This window comes from Mastigoproctus giganteus, chromosome 11 (assembly GCF_048544385.1).
Source record: "Mastigoproctus giganteus isolate SK-2022 chromosome 11, ASM4854438v1, whole genome shotgun sequence".
NCBI classification, from domain to species: domain Eukaryota; kingdom Metazoa; phylum Arthropoda; class Arachnida; order Uropygi; family Thelyphonidae; genus Mastigoproctus; species Mastigoproctus giganteus.
Window position 1 is genome coordinate 115,402,417 of NC_143585.1, and position 12,317 is coordinate 115,414,733.

A 12,317-nucleotide genomic window follows, 5' to 3' on the forward strand; every position below is an offset into this window, starting at 1 on the left:
AGGTTAATGTCTGATGAAATCCACTCTTTTGTTCCTTCGTGATTATCAACCCTGCACTCCAATTCCTCATGCCATTTAGCCCATTAGAATGCTGAATTGGCACTTAATGTCCCCCCACACTCTCTGCAATGAAAGCACACAAAGACATCCCATTTGGCCGTGTCACATCCCATCTTCAGATACTTGGCAAAAACACATTGTACATAACTTTGATTCACAAGAGATTGCTTTCAGAGTGGTTCTCGTAAGCCAAAGCTTTGCATTCCCATTACCTTGAGCTTTTTATGTTGGAGGCATGTTTTTAGTTTCATTTTAATTTAAAAATACCACAGACACCAAGAGTAAAATAACGCTATACTATTCCCAGCGATGGCAGTACGTATTAAGCGATTACTTGTCTATATAAGGTTGCTGACTTTCTTAATGCTTAGCTAAATACGAAATTCCATTCTCTCTCTCTCTCAGGGTAACTCGGGAATTTTTTTTTTTTTTTTTTGGCTGGTGTAGCATAAGCTTCAGGCTTCCTTGCACCATATAGCTAATAATAATAATAATAACCCATGTGATTTGGATCTTCGAACTGTTTATTTATTTCACTTTAAAACACTACAATACTATATTGTATGACACTACAATTTACTCTTAGCATGGTTATACGAACGTGAATAACAATATTACCTTTTGTGCCCAAGGTGATATTCTACAGTATTAATTAATACTGTAGAATATCTCCAACTTTTTTCTCAGGCAGACATACCCTGGTCCTATTCCACCCACAGAGCATCTTACTACTGTGATTCCACCTTTTTACAAAATAGATATTTCCCGTTTCTCTGACAATAGAGTAGCGACAACAGCTACCTCCTGTGGGACTAGGATTATTATATTGGCTACTGATCCACAAAAATTAAAAAGGCAAGTTGCAATACTTTATTCGAGATTTTCCAAGCGTCAGACATCTGCTTCGTAGAAAGGAAAACTTTTTCATTAACTGTGAAGCGAGTACCATCAACGACTAAAATTAATCAAATTGACGGGAATTTTCCAAACTATGTACAGAAAAATTAAGATTTCAAAATTCGAACTCTAAAATGCTCTACGCCTGCTTTTCTTTTAAAAATTATTTATATAATAGGACGTTCTACTAAAAAAGACATTCTAATTGTAAAAACAGAGAACCTATATATTGCTCTTTGTCTATATACATGCATATTTCACTTGTTATTACTGCAGAATTTCTCAATATGTAATTTTATTTAGATGACAGAATTATGTTCGTTACTGTCTTTTCGATTTAGACTGTGTTCACAATATCGAACTTTCGAAAACTATAGTTAATAATAAACTTTCACTGTACTGTATTTCAGAGGATGACGTTTACTTAACCATGAGTAATGTTAGAAAATGAGTAATTGTATCGCAACTATTTTTTTCCCGAAGTATATAATGCTTCTTGATGATCGCACACAGTATTCAATCGCCTTTTCACCTTATATAAAAATGGCATTTTTCAAGAAAAAAGTATTAATTAATACCGTAGAAAGCAACAAACTTTTCTTTTACTCTAGTGAGTCAGAGCAGCTTGAATCTACGCACTAGGGGAAATAGCTCCTAAGGGAAGCTAATAGATCACGGTAGGCGTAGCATGTGTTGTCTGGAGCTAGAACGTGGGCAACAGCGCATCGTTTTTGTGGTTGGCGGAGTGCTGTTTACGAAGCAGAATGTTTCATGACGTTTGCCTGCTTTGGCATGAGGCTGTGAGTATGTTGGTATCAGTTGTAGCGTAGTTTATGCTGCATTGTTGTTTCAGCATGTGTGACTTCGTTAACGGCGTACGGATGTCGATGAAGTCATTATAGCATATGTGAGGTTATTAAGAGTCGGGTCTCAAAATTTTGTCGAACAGGCTCCATGGATATATCTTTTATTTCAGTTCTGCTTTCCTCATTAATTATTTCATACTGTGCGTACGAACCATACCATGAACAAATGGATTGATAAGCGAAATAACTTAATTTCAGAATTATAAAGGAAATTTTATGTGATTTTTATAAACAGTGTCCGCATTGTATATCTGAAGTATTTACGTCAATAGCGAACAGGATGCCTGTGGCAGCCAACCAAAAGGACACTGTCTCAAGGTATCCCTCTATCCTGCCAAAGTCTGGCCACCACAGTCCGCTCAGTCCACCAGTTTTATCTCCGGCAGGAAATCATGTTTTCTCAGGAGATCCGCAAGCCTGTTTACAAGTGAGTTCATTAATTTTCTTGAACTTATTAGCAACACTGAAAATATTGCTGCAAAGCGTTTTTACGTAACGAATATCTGATAAGATAGGCGTAGTGTATATGATATACCGAATCCTTGTGCTGTTACATTTGGTGCAACAGGAAACTCAGTTATCTTCTCGGTCACAAATGAGTGATAGAAAATTATTTGAGTGTATATTTTATACAAGAGGGGAAAAGATTAAAAGAATATAAACATCAAGAGAGAATTCATTATATAAAACCAAATCTATTTGCCTTGAATAGTGAGCTGTACTATATGTGAAGAATTTATTGATCCGGCCAGGAATCTGGTGCCTCTTGGCACATTGTTAGTACATCTCCCCTTTCGCAGAATCATAATTTAGGAAGAATTTGAAAAGTTAGCAAAGATACTTTCAAATTTGTTAACTTGTTATTATAAGAGCACGGTTTGTGAGTACATAATCTGAATCAATATCAGTAGTAAACTTTAAGTGTAAAACTTTAAACTTTTGTGACTTATTTCATTTTTTAATTTAAGATCTTTTTAAGTGCCTTAATCAAAAAAGGCAAGAAACCTTTTGATATTTTTAATTTGTGGCATGATAAATGAAGTTCTCATAATGCTTTATCTAAAATATTTGATTATTATGCTAATAGTAATTTTGCCAAAATGCTTAAAAGTTGTTTAAATTTACACTGGAAACTGTTGACTTGTGTTGGAATTGGAGGATGGTGTTATATTTTTAAATGAAAATAATACACAACCAAATTCCCCCCAGGTTAAACTGTAGTTAACAGTCCTGTTGTTATTGGCAGGTATGTGATTGTTTTGTGCAGGGTTGGTTCCTGGAATGTTTATACCTTGTGCAAAATGAAAGCACGCAACTCCTTATAATATGAAAATAGATTGACACTTTTATGGATAATCCACCTTAAAGTTTTTTAAAAAAGAAATACCAACTGAGCTTTTATTAAATTAAATGTTTAAAGGGTTTTTTATGTTGTAACTTGGGTAGCCTCTCAGTGACAAGTGTAATGACTTTTTTTTTTTTTCTATGTAGGTAATATTTATTTCAAAATTCCAAGGTTTATTGGAACATTATTCTTCTTGATTTTAAGATTGCTAAATTGGATATTGTTTCTTGAAAATTAACTGTTTGGTTAATTTCAGATACAGTAGTTTTTTGATAAAATTACTTTATTTTGTTGACACTGAATGCATTATTATTATTTGTTGTTTAAACTCTTACTTTGAAAATAGTCTTTCTGTGTTACTTCAGATGGAAAAGCTGAAGTATTTTTAAAGTAATAAAATTATTAGGAAAGAATGTATTTAAATTATTACTAGTAAAATAATCCACTAACTACTATAACTAATCTCTTGTAAGTAAGTAATCACCTTTAATTGTGTATTAATCCCAGAATGACATACCAGTTGTGTGTACCACACTCAAAATACTGGGTAACAAAAAGACAGGGTAATTCTAGTCTGACATGAAGTTCTCTGAGTAGTGCAGATAGGTTGTCAGTACAGATCATGGTGTTCTGTCAATGATATACAGGATTTTTCCCAGCGGGGACAAGGTAGTAATTATCCTGCTCAATAAGGTAATGGTTAGCCTTACCTTGATTACTGAATGCTGACACCTCATTTTAGGAAGGATGTAAATCTGTTGGAATGGGTGCAAAGAAGAGATAAGTTAGGCACAAAAGAGTGCTCTTACCAAAAAAAAGACTTCAGTTATTTAAATTGCAGCATCTCGAAACCAAGCACTTGTGAAGAGGCCTATATGATGACACATACACAAGGGGATTTAAATTGGAAAAGGATAGTTGTACTGAAATTTTCTTTCACCCAGAGAGTAACTGATTTTTGGAACAAGTTTTCATCTGGTGTTGTGAAAGTAGGTAGTTTGGATAAATAAGGAAAGATTACATAAATTATTCAAGTAGATGGATAAATGGTGTGGGTATTTTTTTTTTGGGTTGATGCTGTATAAGCTTGCTTGCTTCCTTGCGCTGTTTCCTACTAATGCCAATACTATCCTAACAGTACGATAACACAGCACTTTGAAGCCAAAAGTGAGATGTCTATGATATAGTTGGATACAGCAGCCATTGATTCAGTCAACATCAAGCCACTATAGCTACAAGAATATTATTACAAAATAAAAGGAAATGCCCAAGCCATTTAGCATTACTGTAGGAATAATGCTAGGTGGAATATTGTACATAATGCATGGAAAATGTTAAAATATTTTGCTTTAATTTTCCTGAATACTACTTCCATTATATTAACATCAGTATGATGTTCAGCCAGAGCTAGCTTGTTGCTATATTTATATAAAAATGCAAATATTCCTTGCAAACTTTTTTTAAAAACTTTTTTCTTTTTATATTTTTCAAATCCATCCACTGCTTAGCATTAGAAGTATTGTTAATGCAATGTAGCAATATTTGGAACATCAGTCATCAAGTTGGTTCATATTGACATAATGGTATATTCACTTGAAAGGTTTATGCAAGTGCTTCTGTATACTGTAAACTTTATATTTTTTATAAACATTATTTTTAATGTGGATGCCATTATATATCATTTGCTTCTGTGCTACACATAAGATATATTACAAAAAAATGTTATTTATCCACGTTGTTCAAACAGAAAGTGGAACCACTCTGATGAATGTAATAAATCTTTTGTGCTTACCCTTAAGCTAGGGCAAGCCTAAAAGCCAGTGGACTATTTTGGTACTTTTATTGGGCAGATTTTCTTTTTGTTTTACATCATCAAAGCCAGTTGGTAAATATGACAGACCCAAAAGTTGCTTAAATTTATATTCAAAACTTCCATATGTCCAGTGTTGTTGATGAGCAAAACACCATTTAAGTATAGAATATATCAGCCTCTGATCTAAGTTGCATATCCCATATAAAAAAACAACAACCCAAAATTGAAATAATTACAGGGTAATTTAAAAAGAATTGAACACTCAAAAAGTTATTACTCAGTAACTAGGTTATATATGAACATGTAATCAAAACCAATTTGTAAAGGAACTATAACAGTTATTTCTGTAATCTTACTAATGTTCAATATGAGTAAGAAATTTTTGAAAATTTATTACTAAGTAATAAATTTTTGAAAGTGTTTAATTATATTTGAATCACCCTGACCCTGTATAAGGGGTGTTCAAGTGAAGCACAGATACACCTTGTTAAAAGTATGCCTTTGTGGCTTTGGGACATCAATTTCATCATGATAACAGGCAAGATATTGTAGAATTTTGATGAAACTGTGTAACAGTCTCCTTCATCTCATTGTCTGAGTGAAGGTGATGATGATCTTTGAATACTTTTTTTTACAAATGAAGATATGGTAGTTACAATTTGATGGGACACTGCTATAGGTTGGATGTTTTGGTGCTTTCTACCTGCTGCAGCTGATCCTGAATATCAGAAGCTATATGAGGTTTCACATTGCCATGGAGTAATGTTGTCGTAGATATTAATCCTTCTGGCACCCTTGTGGGAACTTACATTATTGGCAGATGAATTCATTTCAAACAGTCTGTACATGGCTGCCAATCAGTGATAAATGTTCACTGATAATTTACTTTCTGCATTCAGAAATTTTCACTACATGCTGGGCACATTTAGACCTACGAATATCATTCTTACCTTGCAACCTTCAGTCACATTTCCTACCTTGCATTGTGAATATCTGGCACCTATATTATAAGCCATCCTAAAGAACGTTGTGTTCTGCAGGTGTGGTTATTCAATCCAAAAGGCTATTTCATTTGAATAATCTATGTTGTGAGCTTGCACAATCCAAACTTTTCATTAATCAATTTATATCTCTACTGATTGATTCAGACCAGCTGCCAGCATTTGGCGCTAACTATGCAAGTGGTGTATGTGCCCCCCCCCCTCTTCAACACCAAAACACACAGTCAGACATAGGCTGTTTTTTGTAAATTGAGAGATTTTCCTGTGTGGTTGAGTTATTGCTTATCAAAATCACAAGTTACATTAACCTTTTGTTATAGATTAAAAAAGAATTTTGCTGGAATATTATTTTGAGTAAATAAAATATTTGAAATTAATAAATGTTCAGGGATTTAGAAAAATGAATTGAATCATATTACCTTGATGTGTATGGGAATTGAAATAGTGATACCTTTATTTTTAAACTTATTTTTCCTTTAACTTGGGCACCCTAGGAAACTGTCTAGGTTGCCAGTATGGAAAGCCACATCTGTCTGTATTTAAAACCTGTTGAAGGTGGGAACATTTAGTTTTTATCTTATTCTCATTTGATTTAAAAAAAAAACAAACTATTTTAACTCTTTAATGTGTATGTACATATATATGGGTGTTTGTGTATGTGTGTGTATATATATATATTTTTTTTTTTTTTTTTTGAGAGAGAGGTCTCATGGCATATGCCTTCATATACATTAGCATTAGCAGAGGCATATAATGCAAGAAAGCAAGCTTATGCAGCATCAGCCAAAAAAAAACCACTTCCATTTCAGCCCTCCGTTCGTTCCAAATACCTGTCCAGCTCAGCCTTAAATTTATTTAGGCTATCAACTTCCACAACAAAGGATGAAAGTCTGTTCCACCAACCAACTACCCGCTGGCTAAAGGCAAACTTCCGCACATCTATCCTACATCTGTCTTTCCTTAATTTAAATTTATTCCCTCTCAGGTGATTATTCTGAGCAAGAGGAAGAATCCCATCAGCATTGAGCATGCTCAAACCATTGAAGGCTTCATACACCTCAGTTAGATCATCTCGCAGGTGCCTAATCTCCAGACACTGTAATTTGCAAAAGTTAAGCCTTGCTTCGTAAGAGCAACCCTTTGTTCCATTCACTAATCTTGTTGCCTGTCTCTGTACTCGTTCCAACAGCTCTACATCCTTCTTAAAATGAGGCCTCCAGAACTGTATATAGTACTCAAGGTGTGGCCTGACCATTGCCTTATGCAAAGGGATAATCATCTCCTTATCCCCGCTAGAAAAATTCCTGTATATCATTGATAAGGCACTGAGTTACTCTTACAGACTGTCTGCACTGCTCAGAAAACTTCATATCTGCCTGCACAATTACCCCCAGGTCCTTTTCGTTCTCTACCACTGTCAGTGTAGTACCACAGAATTGATATGTCACTTTGGGGTTACTGCTTCCCATATGTAGTACTTTAAATTTATTCCCTGGGGGTAAATGTAAAGCCATGATACATTTACCCCCTATGGGTAAATGTATCATGGCTCTAGAAATGGCACATTAATGTTCTTAGAACAAAAAAAAAAAAAAAAGGAAAAAAAAAAAATGTTTTTTCAGATTTACATATTTGGTGCCAGAGAACCTGCTTGAAAGAAAACAAGAGGCTGAACAAAGAGAAAGCATCCTACAAAGAGGATTTTTTTCTCTTCGTTCAAAGAAAGCAATAAATGGAATAGAAAAACAATAAATTGCTTCTTTTTTCATCTTGCATGGTTTTTTTTTTTTTTTTTTGGCATTATTAAAGGATTTTAGAAGAGCTTTTTTCACTATTGAAGATAACATTAGTCTGCATTTTAAGAAAAGTAAAAGCTCTTTGATGTTATTCTACTGATAAGAAATCTGAACTACATTTGTAATGGAAATTTTAAAAGTTATTTGAAATTTGTTCTATTAGTACAGAATTTTTTAAAAATGAAAAAAAAAAAAAAAATGATGTAGGTGCTTCCTGATTTCTTTTTTATATATGCTACAAATTATTTTTATATAAAAATACTGATAAAAATATGTAAAAACAGAAAAATCAAAGCTTATTTCCTGTCAAGTATTGATGATTGCAAACAGGATTTCTTATACATTAGACTTGGTTAAACATGCACCTTTTTTTTTGACTTCCTGAGGCAGCTAATTTTGTTGGCTATTCATCAATTTAGCATCCAGCAATAGTCATCCATCATATTAACTTTCCATCCCTTTTGATTCATTTCTTTTATATCCTGATGGAATATTTTTGGATGTTAATATATTTATACTCTTCACATAAACTCTAAATTATCTGGAAAATGGTTGGGAGTAAGAAGTGTATCATAACACTCATATTGTAGCCTGGTGTTCTGAACTTCTTCAGCATGCCACTCACTGGAGGTGCTGGGCCCTTAGTTATTACCATGTTGACCAAGATTTTGCAGCTCCGGTGAACGCTAAGTTTTCATTTATATTTAGTCATTTTATTGACTTAATTGTTATACTAAATTATTTTCTCTAAGAAGCTTTATAGTTCTAGCCAAGCTCCATGGTTTATTTTTTAATTTAGATAGTGATTTTAAAAGCTAATACTTGGTGTCCATAGATTTTATGTTCGTAACTTTCTGGCATTGTTATACGATATGGAATAGCATAAGGTTTAACGTAGCAAAACAGCATTCACAGAATAGCCAGAGTGCTGTGGCTCACGGGAGAACCAAAGGGGGCGATTCTCCGACACATCACAGTCTAAAACAATGTGCGACATTTGAAATGTATGCAGATCTGTCTAGAACAGGACATGATCTAGCTAAGGAGGATATTTTTGTGTGTGCTAGGTACTGAGACTGAAGAAATTAGGCACCAACTCAGCGTTCTGATGGGCGTCTATGAGAGTTTTGGTGTAGGGTAAATGCCCTCAAAGAAATTAATGAGGGGCCCATCAAGCTCTCAGCTACCCAACTCAATGCCAGAGTTTACTCCTGGCCAACACAGAGGCAATCTCCAAGGAAGAATGTGCTTCGTCCCACAGGAATTAGTTATTGTCGGTGACTCTATTGTCAGGGAGATGGGGAATATATTATACAAAAAGAATAGGTGGAATAGGACCAGGGTATGTCTGCCAGGGGCAAAAGTTGATGGGGTTGTGCAGTTATCTTTTAAGGGCACAAAAGCTGATATTGTTGTACACGTTGGCACTAATGATCTTAAGAGTAACAGATCCGCAGATTTACTTAACAAGTATAGGTCAATGCTGTAAAAAATTCGTGAGTTAGGGTTAAATTTGGGAGTGTCTGAAATTCTGTCCAGACATGACAAGAGAGAGTATATAATGAGAACCTTGTCAATCAATTTGGACCTGGAGAGATTGTACAAGGCTTATGGGGTAGAATTTTTTCACCGTGATCTGTGCTTGCTAACAGGAGAGACTGCTTCTACAGGGATAGGATCCACTTAAATAGAAAGGATGCAAGCAAGAATATTTGCTGATGCTATCGAAGCAGTGTTAGGTGGGTCGGAAAACTGCTAGATTGGCGAGATTCACAGACCAAACTGCTAGATTGGCGAGATTCACAGACCAAAAGATTAATAGCCACAGGCAGAGACGAAAGTGATTTTTGCACTGCTTCTATTGTAATGAGCAGCATCCTAGAAAGCAAATTGCTGGGGACTTCGAGAGCTGCTGGAGGTCATCATGGAACAAGTAAATACATGGGCTGTGTTAGGGTAACTAAGAGTAAGAACAAGTGCATGTACAGTAATGCTAGAAGTATAGTAAGTAAAATTGATGAATTTGAAGTGCTGACCAATACATCAAAGGCAGACATTGTTAGGATATCATAGACAGGTGTCACACAGATATAAGCAGTGCAGAACTGGAATTTGGGGAATACAGTGTGGACAGACAGGGGAGGAGGGGTTATGCTGTTAGTTAAGAAAAAATCTAAGGAAGTGCATCCAGTTGACACTGGTGGACAGTGCAATGTTGAGTCTGTTTGGTGTGACATAAACATTGGGAAGGGGAAAATGAGAGTCGGAGTATGTTATAGGCCTAATGACACTGATGAGTACAGTGAACAGTTGTGAAGAGAAATACAATGGGCCAGTAAATCAGAATGTCTTGTAATGGGGATTTTAACTTTCCAGATGTTGACTAGAATGTGTGGGTTGTTCACTCACATGCTAGCAAGACTTTTGTGGATTTATTGGAGGTTTGTTTTCTACAGCAACATGTTCTGGAAGCAACTAGAGGGAGTAATACTCTTGATCTGATTATCAGTAGTGATTCTTCATACATTGAGAATCTGCAGATAAAGGAACCACTAAGTGGCAGTGATCATAGTGTGCTGAAGTGGGATTTACTCAAAGAGGTAACTACCATCAAGGGTAAAGGGAAGGGTTTTTGCTTTCGTAAAGGTGACTATGGTGCTCTGAGATGGTATTTAAATTCTATACGGTGGGACCAACTGATGATGTTACTAACAGCAAATTCAAAATGGGAAGCATTCAAAGAATTAATCTTGGAAGCTATTAGGCTTTTCATACGAACTAAAAAATATTGTTCAAATTTAGGCCTAAATGGATGTTAGATGAACTAATTAGACATGTGACAGAGAAGAAAAATGCATGGGATACATATAAATTAACAGGTGACACAGAAGCCTATGATAGATATAAGCTGGTCTGTAACCAAGTCACAAAGGAGGTAGGCAGGCAAAGGCAGATTACGAGAAATCTTTGACAAAGGATGCAAAGAAAATCAGAAAAGAGGTCTTTACTTATGTAAACTCTAGAAGGAAGGGGATGAATCAGATTGGTCCACTTAACATAGATGGTACTATGTCGATGATCCTGCTCAAGTAGTTGATAAACTGAATGAGTATTTTGTCTCTACATTCACATGTGAGAAGTTATTCAATGGGGGGAATGCCAGAAGTTTATCAAACTCTAGCAGGGAGATAAGTTTTGTAATAACTGAGAGCAAAGTGGAGGAGAAATTGTTGAAGTTAAACATAAAAAAGGCACCTCGGGCAGATGGAATCTATCCAGTTATAATGAAGGAGACAGCAAGGGAAGTAAGCAAACCCTTAGCCATAATTATGAGAGCATCCTTAAAGTCAGGTCCCCATGGACTGGAGATGTGCAAATGTATCCCCAATTCACAAAGGGGGTTCAAAGTGTGACAAATAATTATAGACCTGTTAGTTTAACTTCTGTTCCAGGGAAAATAATGGAGTCACTGGTTAAAGACGTGATACAGGATCACTTAGACAATACAGCAGTAATAGTATAGACACAGCATGGGTTTGTTAAGGGGAAGTCTTGTCTGACCAATTTGATTGGATACTACAATGCGATCACAAAGGAACTGGATACAAAAAATAATTTTGGTATCATATACTTGGATTTCAGGAAAGCTTTTGATACTGTTGCACATGGAAGACTGCTGTACAAATTGGAGCGGTATGGCATTAAGGGCAAGTTACTGCAATGGATAAAGGGATGGTTGAGTGGGACACGGCAGAGAGTGGTAATAAATGGATATTGCTCTACGTGGACTAATCTTATTAGCAGAGTCCTTCAGGGTTCAGTGCTCGCCCCATTGTTCTTTTGTGCATTTATCAATGATATTGATGAAGGTATATTAGGCCTAATGTCCAAGTTTGCAGATAATACAAAGGTTGACAGGGTTGTTAATGACAGTAAAGACAGTATGCTACTGCAACAGGATCTAGAAAATTTGGGAAGATGGGCTGAGAAGTGGCAACTGAAGTTTAACATTGACAAATGCAAAGTACTGCATATCGGTAGAAGTAACCCCAGAGGAATGTACCAACTGTGTGGTACTACACTCAGGGAGGTGGAGAATGAAAAAGACCTGGGGATAATTGTACAGTCAGATATGAAGTTCTCTGAGGAGTGCAGACAGGCCGCCAGAGCAGGTCATGGAGTTTTGTCAATGATATACAGGAATTTTTCTAGCAGGGATAAGGAGGTGATTATCTCCTTGTATAAGGCAATGGTCAGGCCACATCTTGAGTACTGCATATAGGTCTGGAGGCCTCATTTTAGAAAGGACGCAGAGTTGCTAGAATGAGTACAGAGAAGGTGCAACAAGATTGGCGATAGGAATAAATGGGTGCACTGACAAAGAATTAGGCAGCAAACTCAAGTAAAGGACATTCTTATCAAAACTAAAGAACTAAAATGGTCTTGGGTAGGATACATAGCTGAAGTTGCAGCAGCTTGAGACTAGGCACCTGCGAGGTGATCTGATCGAGGTGTATAAAGCTTTGAATGGTTTGAGCA

At 35.7% G+C, this 12,317-nt stretch overlaps 1 protein-coding gene across 1 annotated transcript in view; it reads left to right on the forward strand.

Annotated features, from left to right (window-relative positions):
• The first annotated feature begins 1,575 nt into the window (after positions 1-1,575).
• Positions 1,576-12,317, forward strand: part of LOC150078365 (E3 ubiquitin-protein ligase RNF38-like) — a 280,964-nt gene continuing 270,222 nt past the window's right edge. Inside the window, exon 1 of the mRNA XM_090384822.1 lies at positions 1,576-2,250. Coding sequence (XP_090240948.1) covers positions 2,104-2,250 — 147 coding nt within the window. The 5' untranslated portion in view covers positions 1,576-2,103. The remainder of the gene's footprint in view (positions 2,251-12,317) is intronic.